General features: G+C 47.7%; 1 protein-coding gene across 10 annotated transcripts in view; it reads right to left on the bottom strand.

Moving 5' to 3' along the window:
- Positions 1-24,157, bottom strand: part of LOC135363483 (interferon gamma receptor 2-like) — a 33,249-nt gene extending 9,092 nt beyond the window's left edge. The window contains exons 1-5 of one of the 10 annotated variants that reach the window (XR_010409164.1): positions 23,744-24,157; positions 19,391-19,767; positions 17,772-18,256; positions 14,221-14,353; positions 7,873-8,075 (exon numbers count right to left, since the gene is read on the bottom strand). Coding sequence is in view for 1 of the 10 variants with exons in the window: in XM_064583994.1 (XP_064440064.1) it covers positions 7,873-8,075; positions 14,221-14,353; positions 15,266-15,320 (391 nt within the window). In the remaining 9 variants the exon portion in view is untranslated. The other 9 variants (XR_010409163.1, XR_010409162.1, XR_010409166.1 and 6 more) reach the window with 9 other exon arrangements.
- Between the last annotated feature and the right edge of the window lie 42 nt (positions 24,158-24,199).

The following is a 24,199-nucleotide window of genomic DNA, read 5'->3' as shown; positions in this document are numbered from 1 at the left end:
GTTTCCTTTGCTATGCAGAAACTTTTTATCTTGATGGAGTCCCAATAGTTCATTTTTGCTTTTGTTTCCCTTGCCTTTGAAGACCTGTCTAGCAAGCAGTTGCTGAGGCCAAGTTCGAAGAGGTTGCTGCCTGTGTTCTCTAGGATTTTGATGGTTTCCTCTCTCACATCTTTCATCCATTTTGAGTTTATCTTTGTGTGTGGTGTAAGAAAGCGGTCCGGTTCCATTCTTCTCCATGGTGCTATCCAGTTTCCCCAGCACCATTTATTGAAGAGACAGGGCCGATTCCTTCTCATGATGTCACCACTCTGGTCTGACTCTCCTGCCTCCCTCTTCGAGGACCCTTATGATGACACTGGGCCCACGGAGCCCTACCATCCAGGGTCATCTCACCATCTCAGGATCCCTGGTCACACCTGCAAGGTCCCATTTGCCATGTGAGGTCACACAGCCACAGGCTCTGTGGCTTAGGATGTGGATCTCTTTGGGGACCATACTTTGCCTGCCACAGTGCCCTTCACCATCCCGTCTCTGGGGAGGAGCCGTCTCCTGGTACCCCCATCTCCCAGATCCAGACATTCAGCTAAGGAAGGAAGCACCAACGGGCCGACCAAGAAGAGTGGACTTCCACCCCAACTGACAGGTGGCCCAGAAGAAAGGCTTCCCCGTAAACGTGGAGTCTCCAGATGAGCCCTCTACTTTCTTCAGCTTCCGTTTTCCCCTGGTGTGGGGAGCTGATCCACAGTTTTACTCTGACATTTGACTTTCCTGGAATCCCCTGTCTTACCACATTCAGAGACAATAACAGTCTTATAACTGAGGGTTTCACAATGAACCACCAAAGACTGCCCACTCATTAGCAACTGCCTCATCACACTGCCCTCTGCATCTCTCAGAAGGCCTGTCCTTGAACTGCCTCACCCACCATGGCCCCCACGGAGCCCTCCTTGTTCCTGGGAAACTCAGAGCCTGCCCTTGCCGCTCCTTCTGTGGAACCTTCTTTCCAGCTATGCCACAGCTCTCTCCCCTCCTCCCTCAGGTCTCTGCTCTTACTAGAGTGGTTTCCTGTGTAAAATGCCCAGGGTGCGGGGTTCCCTGTCCCTGCCTGACTCGTCTGCATGGTGCTTGTTCACCACCTGGGTCCTTTGTTTACACCACGGTGCTTAGGGGCATGGATTCCAGAACTAGATTGCCTGAGTTCAAATATGCACGCTCCTTAGGGGCTTGGGCAAGTTGTTTAACTTCTTTGTGCCCCAGCTGTCTCATCTGTAAAATGGGTACAGTACAGACTTCATGGTGTTGTTATGAGGAGAGAATGAGTTAGTTTCATGCTCGGGGCTGAGGACAGGGCAAGCACCTTGTGATCCGTGCCTCTCCTCATTGCCAGCAGTTTATCCACAGTCTCCCTGAACACGAGAGTGGGGAGCTCCAGGAAGGCTGGGTCTTGTTGGATTTGGGGATCGTTTTACCCCTCCCCTCCCCCCTTGCATGGAATAGCAGGCACTCAGGATCTGGGGAATGACTGGCCTGAAGCCCAGCAGCGTGCTCACCTTCAGAGATTACATAACCAACTTCTTGTCCTCAGTGGTGCATTCATCCACTGGAAAACCAGGCAGAGCTTAGGTTCCCCTTTTCCTTCCTTGCTTTATGCTTAAGTTCCTCCCTTTTGTCTGGTCTCTGCTGCGTCAGGGAGTGGGTGGACAACGCTGGGCTGTGACTTATCTGTTTGGCTCCAAAGAGTCAGCATTCTTAGGGTCATAGTGCCTGCTGTCAAAGGTGTCCATAAAGGCTCAGTCGGAAGAGAACCAAACTTATGGACAAAGGGCTTAGGCTGGAAGGCTGATCCTGCGACCTACAGCCACAGACCCTGCCAACAACCCAGCTGAGCCTCGGTTTCCTCCTGATTCGTGGAACAATGCCATCTCTCCTGGAGTTGTAGTGAGGGGCAAATGCAAGAGCACAAATGAAAGGCAAATTAGACACTGCTGTCTAAGTAAATTTCTAAGACGTGACTGTTTCAGGGTGTCCTGATTCCTCATGATGTGGCTGCTTGCACAGGTGGTGAGCAACAACCAGTCACCCAGACTCTGCCTTCAGGGACCTGCAACAGGGCGCTGAGCCCTGTGCTGAGCACTGTATCAATGGTCTGACTCCGATGTAGGCAGAATAGTGGCCCCCAAAGATGTCTGTGTCCTGTGATTATATTAGGTTACATGGCAAAGGGGAACTGAGGTTGTAGACAGAATTTAGGTTCCTCATCAAAAGACCTTAAAATAGGGAGCTTATCCTCAAATAGCTGGGTGGACCCCATGTCATCACAACAGTGTTTCTCTGGAAGCTGGAGAAGGCAAGTCAATGAATCTCCCCCTAGAACCTCCAGAAAGGAACGTATCCTTATTGACACCTTGATTTTAGCCCAATGGAACCAGCATCTGGCTTCTGACCTCCAGAGCTGTAAGATAATAAATTCTCTTGCTATTTTAAGGCACTAAGTTGGCGGTGATTTGTTATAACAGGCACTAATATGGTCCCTGGAGGGGGACACCAGGGCTTTAATGACACCCAGCTCCTACAAGATAAAAGCTCATAGTAATAGTAGGGGGTACAAAGTTCCACTTCCCCTCCCCTCTCCATGACCTTGGGGTAATCCTCATAAACTATCAATGGTAAGAAGAGATAATGTAGGGATCACCTGTGTGGAGTGTCCTCTGCCCCTCGTGACTACAGCTCCTCCTGTGCCCCCTTCCTGCCCTGCCCATGACCTCTGATCCACCCTGGACTCCAGGCATTTGAGACTTCACCTTAAGAATAGGCTATCCTGGGTCTCAAAAGGATAGTTTGGTTAACATACATCACGCACAGAGGGGCGCCTGGGTGGCTCAGTTGGTTAAGCATCTGCCTTCGGCTCAGGTCATGATCCTGGGGTCCTGGGATTGAGTCCCTCCTTGGCTCCCTGCGTCGGGCTCCCTGCTCAGTGGGGAGTCTGCTTCTCCCTCTCCCTCTACCCCTCACCCATCCCCACTCATGCTCTCTCTCTCTCTCTCTCTCTCTCTCTCTCTCTCTCGCTCCCTTGCTCTGTCTCAAATACAACAAATAAAATCTTTTTAAAAAACCCTACACATCACACACAGATAATGAAGTACATTAAAATAAATTAACATTAAAATTAATCATTTAATCTTGACATCCAAAGACCCCTCCATGGATGGGGCGTTATGATGAACATCAATGACCTTGCAGGTGAGGAGAAGTCAAAAAACAATCCCTGAATCCTCAGCCGTAACCAGGAAGTTGCTCTGATCAGTAAATCCTCAACATCAGCTTATTTACCTAGACCATTTGTCTCTTCCTATAAAGGACAATTTTGTTTCCTTGAGAGTAGATGGGGCTATTACCTACTTGAAAAGAATGGTGGAGAAAATAAAGACAGAGAATGTTTATAAAACCTTGTCTGACCTAGAAGAGTGGCCTAATACATGCTATTACTATCATTTTTAGTTTGCCCCCAAACATGTCAGCTACTTAGGAGTTTTAACTGTTGAGATTATGGGCAAATAAGAGTTACTTAATGCAGGAGTGTCTGGGTCGCTCAGTCAGTTATGCATCCAACTCTTGATTTTGGCTCAGGTCACCATCTCAGGGTTGTGAGATTGAGTCCTATGTCAGGCTCCGTGCTCAGCGGGGAGTCTGCTTCTCTCTCTCTCTCTCTTTCCCTCTGCCCCTCCCCCTGCACTCTCTCTCGAAAATAAATAAATCTTAAAAGAAAAGAGTTACTTAATGCACATTAACATTTGCAATGGTTTTCAGGTTGTTGGGCATTTACTATCTTTCTCAGTGGTCTCTCTTCGCATTCGAAGAAGCTTTAATTGGTCAAGTTAGCAAATCATGGTAGTAAAATTCTAAGGCACAAGTACCTTTCCAATCTACTGCAAAACTAAGCAGCAGGTACAAATACAAAGAGAAGCCTCAATTCTTCAACATTCAGGTAAATGGCCAGAGAGACAGTTGATTTACTGCACTTTAGTGGAGTTGATTAATTTTTAATCTAAAGCAAATGGCCACCTCTTAAAGCATTACTACTGAGGGGAGCAAAATATGCAACCCCAAAATATGTCACTTTGGCATGTTGATTTTTTTTTTTGCATATTAATTATTTGGAATTAAAGTTACTTAAAAAACAGTCGGTGCAAGAAGGACACTCTGATTTTCCTTTATCCCCTTAAAAGCAGGAAATAAATCTCTCCTGTGAAGGTATCCTCCCTATACCAGGAGGGTAAAGGGCATCTTTACTCAGAGATAGGAGATTCAAGGCTGAAAAGGCTGTATAAACAAACTTTGTTACTTCTTCATTCATTTGAGACCCCAAATTCAAATCCCCTTGTTTGGTTAAATCTCTGCAAATCATTGTTTCTATATCTAAAAGGTATGAAAGCTGCTTTCTTTGGTCACTTCTTTGAGTCTTATATTTTTATAAGCTCCTATAGGTACAAAATTAAATCTGTTTTTCTCCTGTTACTCTGTCTCATGTCAACTTAATTATTAGACCAGTGGAAGAACCTAGAAGGCAAGAAAGGAAAAGTTTTCCTCCCCTACACTACAATTTAGATCAGGTCCAATATTTTATGTATGTTATCCTTTTTTTTTTTTTTTAAGATTTTATTTATTTATTTGAGAGAGAGAATGAGATAGAGAGAGCATGAGGGGGGGAGGGTCAGAGGGAGAAGCAGACCCCCCGCCGAGCAGGGAGCCCGATGCGGACTCGATCCCGGGACTCCAGGATCATGACCTGAGCCACGCAGGCGCCCTTATGTATGTTATCCTTAACATACAACTCTAAGGGGTAGATATTAGAAGTTTTCCTTCTTAAAAATTTGCTGCCAACACTTATTTTTTTTCTAACCATAAAAGCAACCTCATAATTACTGAAGGACAATTGTGAATTATGAAAAAGCGTGGAAATTTTTCTACTACCCATTTACCATGTAACCATTGTTAATAGTTCCACTCTGTGCTTTGACTAACATAGTTTCTCTTAAAAATATCCCAGTTAGTTTTTTTTAATGGTTTATTACAAAAAAAATTTCAAGTAGTCACAAAAGAGATTAGTATAACATGGTGCTATTTTCAAAGGATCTGTGATGAAGGACCAGTTTCTATCTTTCTTCTTCTTTTTTTTGGGGGGGGTGGGGAGCGACAGAGGGCGAGGGTGAGAGAGAAGAGAGAAAGAGAGAATCTTAAACTGGCTCCACGCCCAGGGGAGCTGACATGGGGCTTGATCTCATGACCTGAGCTGAATCAGGAGTCTGATGCTTAACCAAATGAGCCTCCCAGGTGCCCCCACACCAGTTTATTTCTCATGCATCACACTGACCCAAACTTCAGTAAAAGACAATAAAAGATAATTACTAGAAAGAGGGGCATGGCCTCAGCTGTTGGGGCAATGTCAAATTGCAAAGTTTCTAAATATTTCTCTCCCAGTCGGACTCATGGCAGACAAGTCACAAATGCTGCATAGACCCCCCTCCCCCCCAGTGAGGGGTAGCACTAATATAAAGTAACCAACCAGCACTAAGCCATCACCCAGCTCAGGCAGTTACCAACATTTTGCCAAAGCCCAGATCCCAACTGAAGGAGGCCCAGGGAGGGCAGAACAGAGATTGCTCAAGACTTGAAGCTGGGGAGAGGTGAAGTCAGGATTCAAATCCATCTGTCTCAAAGGAAAACAACCATTTGGCCGGGAGCACACATCTTCATCTGCAAGGCTCCCCTTATCAAGGAGCTATGGAATTTAAGGACCTTTCTAAGTGATGTTGGCAGAAGAAACAAATCTAAACCACACCCTGAGCTTCACATGGGTGAAAACTTCTCAATTCTTGAGACTATTTGAGAGCTCCCCAACCTACCACAGTCTGTCCCTGAGAAAGAACCAGCAAAACACTTCCTCACTGAGGTCTTCTTTCCTTTTTCTTTTCCTTCTTCTTTTCTTTTCTTGGAGTTCTTAAATTTGGCTTATAAGTATGGGCGGTTAGTGTCAGAGGGAAGGAGGAGGCTGACCCAGGGAAGGCAGTGTCTGGATGGGAGCTGAGCTGGGATTAAAAGTCTGGTTCCAGTTGACTCCCTGCCATCAACACCAACACGACTGGGGGTCCGAGCATTTCTGAGTCCTGCCCTGAGTGCTGCCCACCCCCCATCTGTCCGATCCTAGGAAAAGGAGCATCTGGACTCTCACACTCACTAGCAAACGCACCCCCGCCCCAGTCAGAGTCACTTTTCCAGCCTCCGCCGCACGCAGCTGCAGGGAAGGAAGGCCTGGGCCCCGCTTCTAACTCAGGCCCCGGGGGAAGCAGGGGCTGCGGTCAGCCAGGCCAGGATGAAGAACGTGTGGCGGGCAGAGGCGGCCCTTTCCCGAGCCTTGCAGTCGCTCTTCCTTTGTTCACGCGGAGACATTCGCGGACCTCGGCCGCGCTCGGCTGCAGGGAGCGGCGGCGCGGGGGTGGGAGAAGACGAGCCGCAGAGTGTCCCGAGTCACGCAGGGGCAGAGGCAGCGTCTCGGGCCTCGAAGGGGTGATCCGGGGCGCGGGCGCCGGGAGGACCGACCGCCGTCCCGCGGCTGCTCGGGAGCCCGCGGGCTCCCCGCCCAGGGACTGCCCGGAATTCCCGGCCGGCCAGCCCACACCCCACACCCACGTCAGGCTTCGCGCAAGCCGCCCCTCCCCCGCCTCCACTGCGGGCTCTTCGCACCCCTCACCCGCGCGGGGCACCCCTCGGGTCGCAACCCGCCGCGACGACGCCTCCCCAGGCCGGGCTTACCTGCCAGGGCCGCGGCGGCGGCGCGGCCGCCGAGCAGCAACAGCAGCGGCAGCAGCAGCGACAGGAGCGACGGAGCGACGGAGGCGGCCGCATGGCCGTCAGGTCATGGCCAATTTTGTTCCTCTCATCCCCCTTTCCCTCAGCCCTCCCACTCTCTGGATTATTTTGAACAAACCCCAAACATCACATCATCTCATGTAAAAACTCCAGTATGTGTCTCTAAAGGATAGGACCCCCGCTTTTAAAAACATAAAATACCATGATAATACCTAAGATAAACTAACAATAATCGCTTACTAGATCATCAAATAGCTACACAGTGACCAAACTTCCTCAGCTGTCTTCTACCTCTGTTTCTGTTTGAGTCAGGATCCCATACTTTGTTTGCCTAAACCATAAACACTGAAGAAACCTGGGACACAGCTGACCATGTGAGACATGAATCATGGAAGGAGCGAATGTACAAACTAGTATCTGTCGATTCTTACGCCCTCTTCCGATTTCCGGGAGCACATCTGCTCATTCAACCAAGCTTTCCGGCATATCCGCTCTGTGCCAGGCACTGTTCAAGGCTGAATGAAAGTCTTTCTTGAACATAAAGGAAGTTGTGTCAGAAGAGATGAGGGGGATCACTGAAGCCAATATGCTAGTGTCCCATCCAGCCCAGAGGCCAGCAAGCTTTTTTGGTAAATTAGGCTTCGCGGGCCAGACAATCCCTGCTGCAACTGTTCAACTCTATTGCTGTGGCCCAAAGCATCCATAGACCATACGTTATTAAAAGACGGTGAAATTGTGTTCTACTAAAACTTTATTTACAACAACAGGTTGGTGGGCTGGATGTGGCCCACGGGCTGTGGTTTGCCAGCCCCTGGTCTAGCAAATCACACTCCTCCAGCACCAGCCTCCATGCTCAGTCCTGGGGTTTGACCGTCATACCCACCTGTTTGCTGGCTATGCGGAGTCAGAGACAGGACTGGGGTGCATGGAATCCATACTTCTCAGTGAGGAGTAAAGTGAAGAAAGCCTAAATGATAAAGAAGTTTTACAGCCAAGTTCTCTTACCATTCCAATAGTACAGGAACCAAGGCACTGACAGCCATGGGGAAACCAGGTCCTCCAACTTAGCTCGGACACGTAAAGAGACGTTGAAATGTGGTGGGAAACCATTTGACAGGCTAGTTGGGGTGAAGTTACACTCCGTCGTGGTGACGTTCATACAGTCCACGCCTATGTCCCTGGTGTCGTACCACCTACTGTCAGAGGGGCTGCAAAGGAAAAAAGGCTTTCACTTCACGGACTTCTCTCTTCTGCCACAGCCAGCGGTTTCCCCAGAGCCGATTTTTTAATAAGCAGCTTTCCTGAGATACAACTTGCAGACCGAAGACTCCACCCCAGTTAAAGTGTACAGATTCGAAGGGCTGTGCCGCCATCACCATGATCAATTCTAGGGTGCTTTTATCAGTCCCCCAAAGAAACCCCGTACCTATTAGCACTTGCTCCCCACTGTGCCCTAACCCCCTAAGCCCTGGGCGACCATTAATTGTCTACTTTCAGTTTCTACGGATTTGCCTCTCCTGGACATTTCTTACAAACGGGCTCATAGACGGCATGGTCTTTTCTGATTGTCTCTTTCCACCTGGCGTGTTTTCAGGCGTGATGCGTCATACCGTAGCCCCCTTCTGAGGGCCGAACACGATCCCAGCATACACTTAGAGTACATACCGTTTCTCTGTTCACCTGTTTCTGGACATGGTGGCTGTTCCCACTTTTTTGCTGTTGTGTGTAACGCTAAGAAATATTCACGTGCAAATTTCTTTGTGGAAATAACTTCTCAATTCTCTGGGCTGAACGCCTAGGAGTGGAACTGATGGGTCTAACTCTTATTTTAAACTGTCTTCCAAAGTGGCTGCACCATTTTACACTCCCAGCTGCAATGTACGAGGGTTCCAATTTCTCCACATCCTCACCAACGCTTGTCATTATGCCTCTTTTTTTTTTTTTATGGCCATCCTAGTGGTGGTGCTGTGGTGGATCACTGTGGTCTTAAATTCGCATTTCTTTTTTTTTTTTTAAAGATTTTATTTATTTATTTGACAGAGAAAGACACAGCGAGAGAGGGAACACAAACGGGGAGTGGGAGAGGGAGAAGCAGACTCCCCGCCGAGCAGGGAGCCCAATGTGGGACTCGATCCCGGGACTCCAGGATCATGACCTGAGCCGAAGGCAGTCGCTTAACCAACTGAGCCACCCAGGTGCCCTTAAATTCGCATTTCTTTGATGAATATTGATGTTGGGCATCTTTTTATGTATTTATTGGCCATTTGTATATTTTCTTTGGAGAACTGTCTACTCAAACCCTTTCTCTGTATTTTAATTGGGTTGTCTTTTAATTGTTGAGTTGTAAGAGTTCTTTATATACTCTGGATGCAAGTCTCTTATCAGACATTTCCCATTCAGTCCTGCAACTGATTTTGATTCTTCAAACTCAGCCTCTGTAGCCAATGTCTTAGGAAAGATACCGTGTTCATACAAACCCCACTCATGCTTCTTGCTGGTGTGGAGTTTGTTTTATCCCACAGCTGCCCATTTAAAGTTTGCATCACCCGTATGAAAACCCTGCTAAGGGGTGCCTGGGTGGCTCAGTCGTTAAGCGTCTGCCTTCGGCTCAGGTCATGATCTCAGGGTCCTGGGATCGAGCCCCACATCGGGCTCCCTGCTCCGCAGGAAGCCTGCTTCTCCCTCTCCCACTCCCCCTGCTTGTGTTCCCTCTCTCTCTGTGTCTCTCTCTGTCAAATAAATAAATAAAATCTTTAAAAAAAAAAAAAGAAAACCCTGCTAAATACGAGGTCACATATTCTTGTAAATGACAATGCATTCCCCAGAGTCCCAATGCCACACCCCCACATGGAACTCTACTCTCCAGCTTTAATCTCTGTGCTTAGGTGACAGACTTGAGAAAAACCAGAGAGGTGGCTGCTAGGGACCTCAGTGGGGGGCAGTAGGCTGTGTGCTCTGTAGAGACAGGCTATGCGCCCCACAGCATCTCTGGCCTAGGAAGCAAGGTTGGGGAGACAGAAGAGACGAGGCTGGGGATCCCTGCCACCAGCTCTCACACACCACACTTCTAAGGGTGCCTTTGACCCTGACTGGAGACTCCTCTGTCAAAGTGGCCAGTGGCAAGATGAAGGCCACTTCAAGATGCGTGGCCGTGGCTTCCGTGGAAGATGCTGCCATACTCACATTACCACCAAGCCCCAGGGGCCAGACTCTACTGGGGAGGGGGATCCCCCTAAGCACATGTAGCCCCGTCTTAGATTAGGGGTGTGCTTTAGAAGGGGTAAGCGATCTTTAAAAAGTTATACAGATACTTAGAGATACTCTAACCTTCTCCCCTGCAGATCCCAGCTGTTGAACTTGGGCAAAAGGCTCCCCACATTTCAAAGGCTCATTTCCCGACTTACCAGGGAATGGACTACTCCTGTTCCCCATCCTCCCCTCTCCTCCACTCTTGGCCCTGTCTCAGAACTGCTTTTGAACAATGTTTCTCCACAAAGGGGCCTAAGGGGGGACAAACCCTCCCAATTTAAGTGACAGCTGGCCCATGACAGCAGTTTCAGGGGGAAGTGCGGAAAAGGAAGCTGCGTTCTGGAGGCCGCCTCCCCCTCTCTTCGCAAAGGGGGTAAATAAGGGGATGATGTTGGCCGCACTTCAGTGACCCCGGCCTCGAGCACGGCTCCGCCCACCGCCAGACTTGGCCTCCTGTCGTGGCCCGGGCGTGGCCGAGTCTCACCCCGACAGTCCAGCGGGCGCCCCCTCACCATGTATCCATCATGGACTGCCTCTGACCCTGAATTTCAGTTCGAAAGCAGCCCTCATCATGAGAGGGAGCACAGCATGGTGGTTGAACACATGGACTCTGGAGCCAGATGACCTGGGTTCAAATCCCCATCACCTGCCTCTCTGTTCCTTAGTCCCTTATCTATAAAATGGGGATAAATTATGGTATTTGCCTCCCCGAGGGATCATGAAGGTTGCACCAGCCGACATTAGGAAAGTGCCTGAGCCAGGACCTGGTGCCCAGGAAGCACCATGTAAATGGTGCCAGGTTCCACACCTGGGCGACTATGGACTTCACTGTTTGGCCTCTGTTAGATCACTTCCAAAAATGGCAAGTGTCCCCTCTGACCCAGCAATCCCTCTGCTACAAATGAAGAAAACAATCAGATGATTTATGTACGAGGACCCAAGCTGGTGACCGTCTACACCCGCAAGTGGGGAAGCGTTAAATACATCATGTGTGATGCATCATCTAATAAAATGAGCAGTAAAAATGTTTACACAGAGACCATTAGGAGGAAAAGTGCTCATACACTTAACTATGTTTGGTTGAAAAAAAAAAGGGGGGGGGGCGCCTGGCTGGCTCAGTTGGTTAAGCGACTGCTTTCGGCTCGGGTCATGATCCTGGAGTCCCGGGATCGAGTCCCGCATCGGGCTCCCTGCTCGGCAGGGGGTCTGCTTCTCCCTCTGCCCTCTTCCCTCTCGTGCTCTCTGTCTCTCATTCTCTCTCTCTCAAATAGATAAATTAAAAAATCTTGAAAAAAAAAAAAAAAAAGGAAGCAGCACCCAAAAGCGTAACCCCAGTTTTGTTTCATTTTTACGCATACCCTAGCACATTTTCAAACCAAGTGCATGCATTTAGAAAAAAGTCTATAGAGAAATACGCCAGAAGGAGAACAGGGATTATTCTTGGGCTGTAGAGCACTAGGTTGTTTAAATTTTATTCTTTCTACTTTTCTGGGTGTTCTAGCCTTTTTGTAAAGAACACGTGTTGCTGTTAAAATCAGAAAAATAAAATGAAATAAAAAAACGTTTTCAGAAGACTGGGCTGGTCAGGTCAAGTTTTCTCAAAGTGAAATCTCCAGATTTTTTAATGTTGGCACTAAGTGAAAAAAAAAAAAAAATTAAACACTGGGGGTCAAACACAGCCTGAAGGCCACACTCTCTGCAACCCCTGATTTAAACTTGACATTTTCCCACAGTGCTCAGTGTAATTTTGGCTTTGGTTGCTGTACTGTCAGAAAACAGGCACCTTCATTTCTAATTACAGTAACGCTTTACTGTAGAGAAACAGGATGGAAAAGTTCTAAGTCCCACAAGTCTCAAAATGAAATTATTTCATGTCGCTAAAATGTCCCAAACATGTAAAAGTCTCTAAAAACAAAACAAGAGCAAAGGCCCGCCTCTCATCAAATCTGCGATTGGAAAAGAAAACAAGACCAGCCCTGGTTTCAGTTTCTCATTACCCCTCAACTTTTCCAAAGAAGGACGTTCACATTCACCCCATCCTTTGTTTCTTTTACCAAAACCAACCTCTATCCTGAAAAAAACACCTGCAAAATGCTTTCCAAAAGGGAAACGAAGTAAACATGTCAGTCTGGGAAAGGAAACTGTCAAAGCCTTCAAGGAATATTTCTACTATCTCTTGAACTCTGTCGACCCAGAGATGTACTTCCCCCTTCAAGGCTAAGGGATGTGAGTCAGGATATCAGCTGTGACTTCCTGTCACCGAAATCTTGTTTAGTTCTACGACATCATGTTTACTGAATGCTGAGGAGGGCCAGCTTCTCGGGCTCGTGACCCATGGAGGGGCACAAAGCCCCCCTCTGAGGAGGCACTCAGTTTGATGCTCGGCTGTCGCCATCTTGAAGTTCTCAGTAATTCTGGACAGGGGGCCTTGCACCATTTTCATTTTGTGCTGGGCCCCACAAATTATATAGCTGGTCCTCGTGGACTGGTCTGCTTACAATAGATTATTGGCACTTATTTGAGAAACAGCTAAATGTAATTCAGAGATGACCCCTAAACCCTGGTTTAGAATCGATTTTTATTAAGCAAATGTTGTTACAATGGACATTCAAAGGTGAAAAAGAAGTCACCTGGAGACGCACTCCTCTTACAAATGAAGTGCCCGTAATTTTTCCAGGTTCCTTCCCTGTTCTTGACCACAGATATGGTCCAAATTTTACACAGTTGCGACCACTACCAGATTATCCTTTTTAATAGTTGCCTAATGTTCAACTACTAGTTAACATGACACAATTTGGCATTTTTCTGCAGATGGACATGAATTTATACTTCAATGTCTATCTTCACGAATACCAGTGGCTTTTTTTCCTTTCCTTTTTTTTTTTTTTTTAAGATTTTATTTATTTATTTGAGAGAGCGAGAGTTTTGGGAGAGGGAGAGAGAATCTGAAGCAGATTACGCACTGAGCACAGAGCCCGACTCAGGGTTCCATCCCTCAACTGGGAGATCATGACCTGAGCTGAAACCAAGAGTCAGACGCTTAACTGACCGAACCACCCGGGGACCCCATTTTTTTTTTCTTTTTCTGAAGGGGGCTTGTATTACCTGCGTAGGGGGAAAGTGACGTGGACATTTCTGTGTCTCTAGCTCTATGGTGGATGACTCTGCTGGAGGGCTGTGCGAACGCGTCCTCACCCAGCACGATCTCCATCAACCACACTCTCCCAAGCACTGAGCATTACCATTTCCTTAAATTTTGTGTAACTGGTAATATAAAATGACTCGGCCAATAATTTTAACTTAGTCTTCTCTTAACCTATGTAACGAGGTAAACACGTAACAACGGAGGACTTCGATTCTGCCTTTCTTTTTCCCTTACGCGTTTCTGTTGCACACCGAGCGATGATAAACTGTGAAAGCGGGTGAGCGAGAGAATGAGGGGCCAGAAGAATGTGTGAAATGGAAAACCCCTTTTAGAAATCGAGAATTAGTAGTAATGAAGTGAATACTTTCCTTAGTAGGTCAAATCTGGCCCGTAAAGTTCGATAACCAGGTTTTCAAACTTGAAGAAGATGAAGGCTACAAGGTGCCTCCTGCCCTTTCTAGACAGGAAGCCCTCTTCTACACACCTCTCCTGAAACCAGTGAGAACAGTCTCCCCGCCCAACTAAGAAGCCCTGTGGGGAGGCAGCCGAGTCTCTGACACCAATACTGTCTAAGCCTTCGTGTGAGTGGGAGGTGGTGAAATCTCTGTCCTCCGAGATTTTTTTTTTTAAGGTTTTATTTATTTATTTGAGAGAGAGAATGAGAAAGAGAGAGCACGAGAGGGGGGAGGGTCAGAGGGAGAAACAGACTCCCCGCTGAGCAGGGAGCCCGATGCGGGACTCGATCCCGGGACTCCGGGATCATGACCTGAGCCGAAGGCAGTCGCTTAACTGACTGAGCCACCCAGGCGCCCTGTCCTCCGAGATTTTAAAAGTACAAGAGAAATATCTGCTTCCAGTGGATTTGCCCTCAATCCTGCCAAGAGGCAAGCCCGATCGGCTGGCCCCCAGCCCCCCCGCACCACTCCCCGTAAGGATGCCAACAGAAAGATCCAGCTTACTATTTGAACTGCACCTGGTAGACCACCGGCCTTGTGTCATTGCTCAGCGACCCCGGCTCCCAACTCAGAACCTGCTCAGCATTGTACAGGTGAACCTTCGGGTTTCGAGGAGCTGGCAGCTGGGCGCGAGAGTCTTGAAAGGGGCAGGGAGTGAGAGTAGGGGGCGGAGGTGAGAGAGAAATGGGGGAGGGTTGAAAGAGAAAATCTGATTACAACAATATTCAAATGCACGTCATCAAACCATTCACATAACTCCGTTCTTGTCAAAGTACAGGAATGGTTATTACCAGGGTCTCCAGGCATGTCCCCTCACCCCCACCTTTCACTAAATATGGCACCAGCTACACCGTCCATGGAAGGAAAGAGAGGCTTGGGGCCTGCAGATTCCAGTTCTTCTGAACGGGGCCCGGGTGCCAGAGTCCGGCTCGACTGGAATTCGTGTTCTATCTCTAATAAGCAGGTGCGGCTGGGCAGGTTAACTTGACAGTCTGGGCCCCACTGTCTTCTTCAGGAATAAGGGCTAAATAACCATACAGTCCCTAAGTGAACATTGAATTGGTGGCCACGGGACAGGCATTCACCCCAGACATGCACTGGTACCAAGGGAGGGCCTGGTAAACTTCCACACACGTGCACACACTCACACGCCCACGCCCCACACCAGGTGTGCAAAGCCCAAAGGCATGTGGAGGGTGAGACACGTCCTTTGGGCTTCGTAAAGAGTTGCAGTGTTTCCCAAGGACCCCCAGTATCAGAATCACCAAGGTCCCGCTTAAAATGCAGATCCCCAGGCCCACCCCCAGACCAGGAAATCCACGAACAGCCAAATCACACCCGCCCCTGGGGATCCACCACCAAGGTCAGAGCCCCGTCCTGGGGTGACCTGGGAGGCACAACCCAAGCAGGCACTTCACAGGACAGGGCTGGGGACCACAAGCGCAGGAGCCTCTTCTCTTGCAAGAAAACACGATCACGATGGGCCTCTCTCTGAGACTGAAAGACGAATGAGAAAATGCCCAGGAGGTGGAAAGAAAGGTTCTGGAACCTGCTGTTCCAGAATTCAGAGCAGGAAATTCAAACCATGTTTTCGGTAAGCACATCCAATCTCCGGGAATGGTGGCCAGCTCTTCTTCTGAAAGGCGCGTTACCAAGAGTCTGTGGCCACTTGTTTACTTCCAGAAGGCCCACTGTCTCCACAGCTCTGAGCTCAGGAGGACCTTCGTTCCAGTTCCTTATTCAACCGGCTAACCAACACTTCTGCCAGTTCACACCAGGGCCAAAGGCAGGCAGGCTGGGGCCGTCTGGAGGGAGGCTGTTCTGCTGGGCAGGCCCATCTGGCTCACTGAGGCTGCTGTGCGGACTGGAGGCCTGCTGCTGGGAGCAAGGTGCAGCACCCCCCACCCCCCGGGGGAGGGCTTCCTTAGGGCCGGGCACTGGTCAGAGTCAGAGTCTCAGAAGCCTCCTTTTACTTTCCTATCAGTTTCCTATGGATGCTGAGATGAAGTAGCGCCGATTTAGCGTCTTAAAACAACCCAGCTTGATCGCTTACAGTTCTGGAGATCAGAAGTTTGAAACTGGTCTCACTGGGCTAACGTCAGGGTGTGGTCGGGGCTGGGTTCCTCCTGGAAGCTCTGGGGGAGAAATGGCTCCTTGCCTCAGGCAGCTTCTAGAAGCAGCCCACATTCTTCGGCTCTGACTCCTTCCCCCAGCAACAATGGGCTGATTCCTTCTCTCTCTCTGTCTTTTTTTTAAGTGACTACCCATTTATTTATTTTTCTTAAAAAAATTTTTTTTTGAAGATTTATTCATTTATTTTATATAGAGAGAGCACAAGCAGGAGGGGCACAGGGAGAGGAGAGAGAAACCCAAGCAGACTCTGCACTGAGCACGGAGCCTGACATGGGTTTGATCCCACGACCCCCGAGATCACGACCTGAGCCGAAATCAAGAGTCAGACACTTAACCGACTGAGCCAACCAGGTACCCCTTTTTAAATTTTTATTTAAATTCTAGTTAGTTAACATACAGTGCAATATTGGTTTCAGGAGTAGACTTCAGTGATTCATCACTTACGTATAACACTCGGTGCTCATCACAACAAGTGCCCTCCTTAATGCCCATCAGCCCATCCCCCACCCACCTCCCTCCATCAACCCTCAGTTTGTTCTCCATTGTTAAGAGTCTCTAATGGTGGGGGTGCCTGGGTGGCTCAGTTGGTTAAGCGACTGCCTTCGGCTCAGGTCATGATCCTGGAGTCCCGGGATCGAGTCCCGCATCGGGCTCCCTGCTCAGCGGGGGGTCTGCTTCTCCCTCTGCCCTCTTCCCTCTCGTGCTGTCTCTCATTCTCTCTCTCTCAAATAAATAAATAAAATCTTTAAAAAAAAAAAAAGTCTCTAATGGTTTGGTTTCTCTCTCTCTCTTTTTTTTCTTCCCCTTTGTTCATCTGTTTTGTTTCTTAAATTCCACACGAGTGAAATCATATGGTATTTGTCTTTCTCTGATTTATTTCACTTAGCATAACACACTCCAACTAGATCCACATTGTTGCAAATGGCAAGATTTCATTCTTTTAGATGGCTGAGTAATATTCCACTGTATGGCTATACCACATCTTCTTTATCCATTCATCAGTCGATGGCCCTTTGGGCTCTTTGTATAGTTTGGTTATTGTTGATAGTGCTGCTATAAACACTGGGGTGCATGTGCCCATAAGAATCTGTATTTTTGTATCCTTTGGGTAAATACCTAGTAGTGCAATTGCTGGATCATAGGGCAGTTCTAGTTTTAACTTTTTAAAAAAGATTTTATTTATTTGAGAGAGAGAGGGAGGGAGAGAGAGAGAGCAGAGGGAGAGACAAGAGGGACAGGGAGAGAGAGAATCCCAAGCAGACTCTGTGCAGAGCATGGAGCCCAATGTGGGGCTCAATTTCTTTTTTTTTTTAAAGATTTTATTTATTTATTCATGAGAGACAGAGAGAGAGAGAGAGGCAGAGGGAGAAGCAGGCTCCCAAGGAGCAGAGAGCCCGATGCGGGACTCGATCCCAGGACCCTGGGATCGTGACCTGAGCCGAAGGCAGACGCTTAACCATCTGAGCCACCCAGGCACCCGTGGGGCTCAATTTCACGACCCTGAGATCATGACCTGAGCCAAAATCAAGAGCTGGATGCTCAACTGACTGAGCCACTCAGGTGCCCTCTATTTTTAATTTTTGAGGAACCTCTACACTGTTTTCCAGAGTGGCTGCACCAGTTTGCATTCCCACCAACAGTGTAAGAGGGTTTCCCTTTCTCTGCATCCTCGCCAACACCTGTCGTTTCCCGTGTTGTTAATTTTAGCCATTCTGACAGGTGTGAGGTGGTATCTCATTGTGGTTTTGATTTGCATTTCCCTGATGATGAGTGATGTTGAGCATCTTTTCATGTGTCTGTTGGCCATCTGTACATCTTCTTTGGAAAATGTCTATTCATGTCTTCTGCCCATTTCTTAACTGGATTATTTGTTTTTTTGGGTGTTGAGTTTGGTAAGTTCTTTATAGATTTTGGATACTAACCCTTTATCAGCTATGTCATCTGCAAATATCTTCTCCCATTCCGGAGGCTGCCTGTTGGTTTTATCGACTGTTTCCTTTGCTATGCAGAAACTTTTTATCTTGATGGAGTCCCAATAGTTCATTTTTGCTTTTGTTTCCCTTGCCTTTGAAGACCTGTCTAGCAAGCAGTTGCTGAGGCCAAGTTCGAAGAGGTTGCTGCCTGTGTTCTCTAGGATTTTGATGGTTTCCTCTCTCACATCTTTCATCCATTTTGAGTTTATCTTTGTGTGTGGTGTAAGAAAGCGGTCCGGTTCCATTCTTCTCCATGGTGCTATCCAGTTTCCCCAGCACCATTTATTGAAGAGACAGGGCCGATTCCTTCTCATGATGTCACCACTCTGGTCTGACTCTCCTGCCTCCCTCTTCGAGGACCCTTATGATGACACTGGGCCCACGGAGCCCTACCATCCAGGGTCATCTCACCATCTCAGGATCCCTGGTCACACCTGCAAGGTCCCATTTGCCATGTGAGGTCACACAGCCACAGGCTCTGTGGCTTAGGATGTGGATCTCTTTGGGGACCATACTTTGCCTGCCACAGTGCCCTTCACCATCCCGTCTCTGGGGAGGAGCCGTCTCCTGGTACCCCCATCTCCCAGATCCAGACATTCAGCTAAGGAAGGAAGCACCAACGGGCCGACCAAGAAGAGTGGACTTCCACCCCAACTGACAGGTGGCCCAGAAGAAAGGCTTCCCCGTAAACGTGGAGTCTCCAGATGAGCCCTCTACTTTCTTCAGCTTCCGTTTTCCCCTGGTGTGGGGAGCTGATCCACAGTTTTACTCTGACATTTGACTTTCCTGGAATCCCCTGTCTTACCACATTCAGAGACAATAACAGTCTTATAACTGAGGGTTTCACAATGAACCACCAAAGACTGCCCACTCATTAGCAACTGCCTCATCACACTGCCCTCTGCATCTCTCAGAAGGCCTGTCCTTGAACTGCCTCACCCACCATGGCCCCCACGGAGCCCTCCTTGTTCCTGGGAAACTCAGAGCCTGCCCTTGCCGCTCCTTCTGTGGAACCTTCTTTCCAGCTATGCCACAGCTCTCTCCCCTCCTCCCTCAGGTCTCTGCTCTTACTAGAGTGGTTTCCTGTGTAAAATGCCCAGGGTGCGGGGTTCCCTGTCCCTGCCTGACTCGTCTGCATGGTGCTTGTTCACCACCTGGGTCCTTTGTTTACACCACGGTGCTTAGGGGCATGGATTCCAGAACTAGATTGCCTGAGTTCAAATATGCACGCTCCTTAGGGGCTTGGGCAAGTTGTTTAACTTCTTTGTGCCCCAGCTGTCTCATCTGTAAAATGGGTACAGTACAGACTTCATGGTGTTGTTATGAGGAGAGAATGAGTTAGTTTCATGCTCGGGGCTGAGGACAGGGCAAGCACCTTGTGATCCGTGCCTCTCCTCATTGCCAGCAGTTTATCCACAGTCTCCCTGAACACGAGAGTGGGGAGCTCCAGGAAGGCTGGGTCTTGTTGGATTTGGGGATCGTTTTACCCCTCCCCTCCCCCCTTGCATGGAATAGCAGGCACTCAGGATCTGGGGAATGACTGGCCTGAAGCCCAGCAGCGTGCTCACCTTCAGAGATTACATAACCAACTTCTTGTCCTCAGTGGTGCATTCATCCACTGGAAAACCAGGCAGAGCTTAGGTTCCCCTTTTCCTTCCTTGCTTTATGCTTAAGTTCCTCCCTTTTGTCTGGTCTCTGCTGCGTCAGGGAGTGGGTGGACAACGCTGGGCTGTGACTTATCTGTTTGGCTCCAAAGAGTCAGCATTCTTAGGGTCATAGTGCCTGCTGTCAAAGGTGTCCATAAAGGCTCAGTCGGAAGAGAACCAAACTTATGGACAAAGGGCTTAGGCTGGAAGGCTGATCCTGCGACCTACAGCCACAGACCCTGCCAACAACCCAGCTGAGCCTCGGTTTCCTCCTGATTCGTGGAACAATGCCATCTCTCCTGGAGTTGTAGTGAGGGGCAAATGCAAGAGCACAAATGAAAGGCAAATTAGACACTGCTGTCTAAGTAAATTTCTAAGACGTGACTGTTTCAGGGTGTCCTGATTCCTCATGATGTGGCTGCTTGCACAGGTGGTGAGCAACAACCAGTCACCCAGACTCTGCCTTCAGGGACCTGCAACAGGGCGCTGAGCCCTGTGCTGAGCACTGTATCAATGGTCTGACTCCGATGTAGGCAGAATAGTGGCCCCCAAAGATGTCTGTGTCCTGTGATTATATTAGGTTACATGGCAAAGGGGAACTGAGGTTGTAGACAGAATTTAGGTTCCTCATCAAAAGACCTTAAAATAGGGAGCTTATCCTCAAATAGCTGGGTGGACCCCATGTCATCACAACAGTGTTTCTCTGGAAGCTGGAGAAGGCAAGTCAATGAATCTCCCCCTAGAACCTCCAGAAAGGAACGTATCCTTATTGACACCTTGATTTTAGCCCAATGGAACCAGCATCTGGCTTCTGACCTCCAGAGCTGTAAGATAATAAATTCTCTTGCTATTTTAAGGCACTAAGTTGGCGGTGATTTGTTATAACAGGCACTAATATGGTCCCTGGAGGGGGACACCAGGGCTTTAATGACACCCAGCTCCTACAAGATAAAAGCTCATAGTAATAGTAGGGGGTACAAAGTTCCACTTCCCCTCCCCTCTCCATGACCTTGGGGTAATCCTCATAAACTATCAATGGTAAGAAGAGATAATGTAGGGATCACCTGTGTGGAGTGTCCTCTGCCCCTCGTGACTACAGCTCCTCCTGTGCCCCCTTCCTGCCCTGCCCATGACCTCTGATCCACCCTGGACTCCAGGCATTTGAGACTTCACCTTAAGAATAGGCTATCCTGGGTCTCAAAAGGATAGTTTGGTTAACATACATCACGCACAGAGGGGCGCCTGGGTGGCTCAGTTGGTTAAGCATCTGCCTTCGGCTCAGGTCATGATCCTGGGGTCCTGGGATTGAGTCCCTCCTTGGCTCCCTGCGTCGGGCTCCCTGCTCAGTGGGGAGTCTGCTTCTCCCTCTCCCTCTACCCCTCACCCATCCCCACTCATGCTCTCTCTCTCTCTCTCTCTCTCTCTCTCTCTCTCTCGCTCCCTTGCTCTGTCTCAAATACAACAAATAAAATCTTTTTAAAAAACCCTACACATCACACACAGATAATGAAGTACATTAAAATAAATTAACATTAAAATTAATCATTTAATCTTGACATCCAAAGACCCCTCCATGGATGGGGCGTTATGATGAACATCAATGACCTTGCAGGTGAGGAGAAGTCAAAAAACAATCCCTGAATCCTCAGCCGTAACCAGGAAGTTGCTCTGATCAGTAAATCCTCAACATCAGCTTATTTACCTAGACCATTTGTCTCTTCCTATAAAGGACAATTTTGTTTCCTTGAGAGTAGATGGGGCTATTACCTACTTGAAAAGAATGGTGGAGAAAATAAAGACAGAGAATGTTTATAAAACCTTGTCTGACCTAGAAGAGTGGCCTAATACATGCTATTACTATCATTTTTAGTTTGCCCCCAAACATGTCAGCTACTTAGGAGTTTTAACTGTTGAGATTATGGGCAAATAAGAGTTACTTAATGCAGGAGTGTCTGGGTCGCTCAGTCAGTTATGCATCCAACTCTTGATTTTGGCTCAGGTCACCATCTCAGGGTTGTGAGATTGAGTCCTATGTCAGGCTCCGTGCTCAGCGGGGAGTCTGCTTCTCTCTCTCTCTCTCTTTCCCTCTGCCCCTCCCCCTGCACTCTCTCTCGAAAATAAATAAATCTTAAAAGAAAAGAGTTACTTAATGCACATTAACATTTGCAATGGTTTTCAGGTTGTTGGGCATTTACTATCTTTCTCAGTGGTCTCTCTTCGCATTCGAAGAAGCTTTAATTGGTCAAGTTAGCAAATCATGGTAGTAAAATTCTAAGGCACAAGTACCTTTCCAATCTACTGCAAAACTAAGCAGCAGGTACAAATACAAAGAGAAGCCTCAATTCTTCAACATTCAGGTAAATGGCCAGAGAGACAGTTGATTTACTGCACTTTAGTGGAGTTGATTAATTTTTAATCTAAAGCAAATGGCCACCTCTTAAAGCATTACTACTGAGGGGAGCAAAATATGCAACCCCAAAATATGTCACTTTGGCATGTTGATTTTTTTTTTTGCATATTAATTATTTGGAATTAAAGTTACTTAAAAAACAGTCGGTGCAAGAAGGACACTCTGATTTTCCTTTATCCCCTTAAAAGCAGGAAATAAATCTCTCCTGTGAAGGTATCCTCCCTATACCAGGAGGGTAAAGGGCATCTTTACTCAGAGATAGGAGATTCAAGGCTGAAAAGGCTGTATAAACAAACTTTGTTACTTCTTCATTCATTTGAGACCCCAAATTCAAATCCCCTTGTTTGGTTAAATCTCTGCAAATCATTGTTTCTATATCTAAAAGGTATGAAAGCTGCTTTCTTTGGTCACTTCTTTGAGTCTTATATTTTTATAAGCTCCTATAGGTACAAAATTAAATCTGTTTTTCTCCTGTTACTCTGTCTCATGTCAACTTAATTATTAGACCAGTGGAAGAACCTAGAAGGCAAGAAAGGAAAAGTTTTCCTCCCCTACACTACAATTTAGATCAGGTCCAATATTTTATGTATGTTATCCTTTTTTTTTTTTTTTAAGATTTTATTTATTTATTTGAGAGAGAGAATGAGATAGAGAGAGCATGAGGGGGGGAGGGTCAGAGGGAGAAGCAGACCCCCCGCCGAGCAGGGAGCCCGATGCGGACTCGATCCCGGGACTCCAGGATCATGACCTGAGCCACGCAGGCGCCCTTATGTATGTTATCCTTAACATACAACTCTAAGGGGTAGATATTAGAAGTTTTCCTTCTTAAAAATTTGCTGCCAACACTTATTTTTTTTCTAACCATAAAAGCAACCTCATAATTACTGAAGGACAATTGTGAATTATGAAAAAGCGTGGAAATTTTTCTACTACCCATTTACCATGTAACCATTGTTAATAGTTCCACTCTGTGCTTTGACTAACATAGTTTCTCTTAAAAATATCCCAGTTAGTTTTTTTTAATGGTTTATTACAAAAAAAATTTCAAGTAGTCACAAAAGAGATTAGTATAACATGGTGCTATTTTCAAAGGATCTGTGATGAAGGACCAGTTTCTATCTTTCTTCTTCTTTTTTTTGGGGGGGGTGGGGAGCGACAGAGGGCGAGGGTGAGAGAGAAGAGAGAAAGAGAGAATCTTAAACTGGCTCCACGCCCAGGGGAGCTGACATGGGGCTTGATCTCATGACCTGAGCTGAATCAGGAGTCTGATGCTTAACCAAATGAGCCTCCCAGGTGCCCCCACACCAGTTTATTTCTCATGCATCACACTGACCCAAACTTCAGTAAAAGACAATAAAAGATAATTACTAGAAAGAGGGGCATGGCCTCAGCTGTTGGGGCAATGTCAAATTGCAAAGTTTCTAAATATTTCTCTCCCAGTCGGACTCATGGCAGACAAGTCACAAATGCTGCATAGACCCCCCTCCCCCCCAGTGAGGGGTAGCACTAATATAAAGTAACCAACCAGCACTAAGCCATCACCCAGCTCAGGCAGTTACCAACATTTTGCCAAAGCCCAGATCCCAACTGAAGGAGGCCCAGGGAGGGCAGAACAGAGATTGCTCAAGACTTGAAGCTGGGGAGAGGTGAAGTCAGGATTCAAATCCATCTGTCTCAAAGGAAAACAACCATTTGGCCGGGAGCACACATCTTCATCTGCAAGGCTCCCCTTATCAAGGAGCTATGGAATTTAAGGACCTTTCTAAGTGATGTTGGCAGAAGAAACAAATCTAAACCACACCCTGAGCTTCACATGGGTGAAAACTTCTCAATTCTTGAGACTATTTGAGAGCTCCCCAACCTACCACAGTCTGTCCCTGAGAAAGAACCAGCAAAACACTTCCTCACTGAGGTCTTCTTTCCTTTTTCTTTTCCTTCTTCTTTTCTTTTCTTGGAGTTCTTAAATTTGGCTTATAAGTATGGGCGGTTAGTGTCAGAGGGAAGGAGGAGGCTGACCCAGGGAAGGCAGTGTCTGGATGGGAGCTGAGCTGGGATTAAAAGTCTGGTTCCAGTTGACTCCCTGCCATCAACACCAACACGACTGGGGGTCCGAGCATTTCTGAGTCCTGCCCTGAGTGCTGCCCACCCCCCATCTGTCCGATCCTAGGAAAAGGAGCATCTGGACTCTCACACTCACTAGCAAACGCACCCCCGCCCCAGTCAGAGTCACTTTTCCAGCCTCCGCCGCACGCAGCTGCAGGGAAGGAAGGCCTGGGCCCCGCTTCTAACTCAGGCCCCGGGGGAAGCAGGGGCTGCGGTCA

Source organism: Mirounga angustirostris, unplaced genomic scaffold (assembly GCF_029215605.1).
Source record: "Mirounga angustirostris isolate CCGP_5_RB_7025 unplaced genomic scaffold, mMirAng1.0.hap1 SCAF_341, whole genome shotgun sequence".
NCBI lineage: Eukaryota > Metazoa > Chordata > Mammalia > Carnivora > Phocidae > Mirounga > Mirounga angustirostris.
This window is presented reverse-complemented; position numbering and strand designations above follow the sequence as displayed.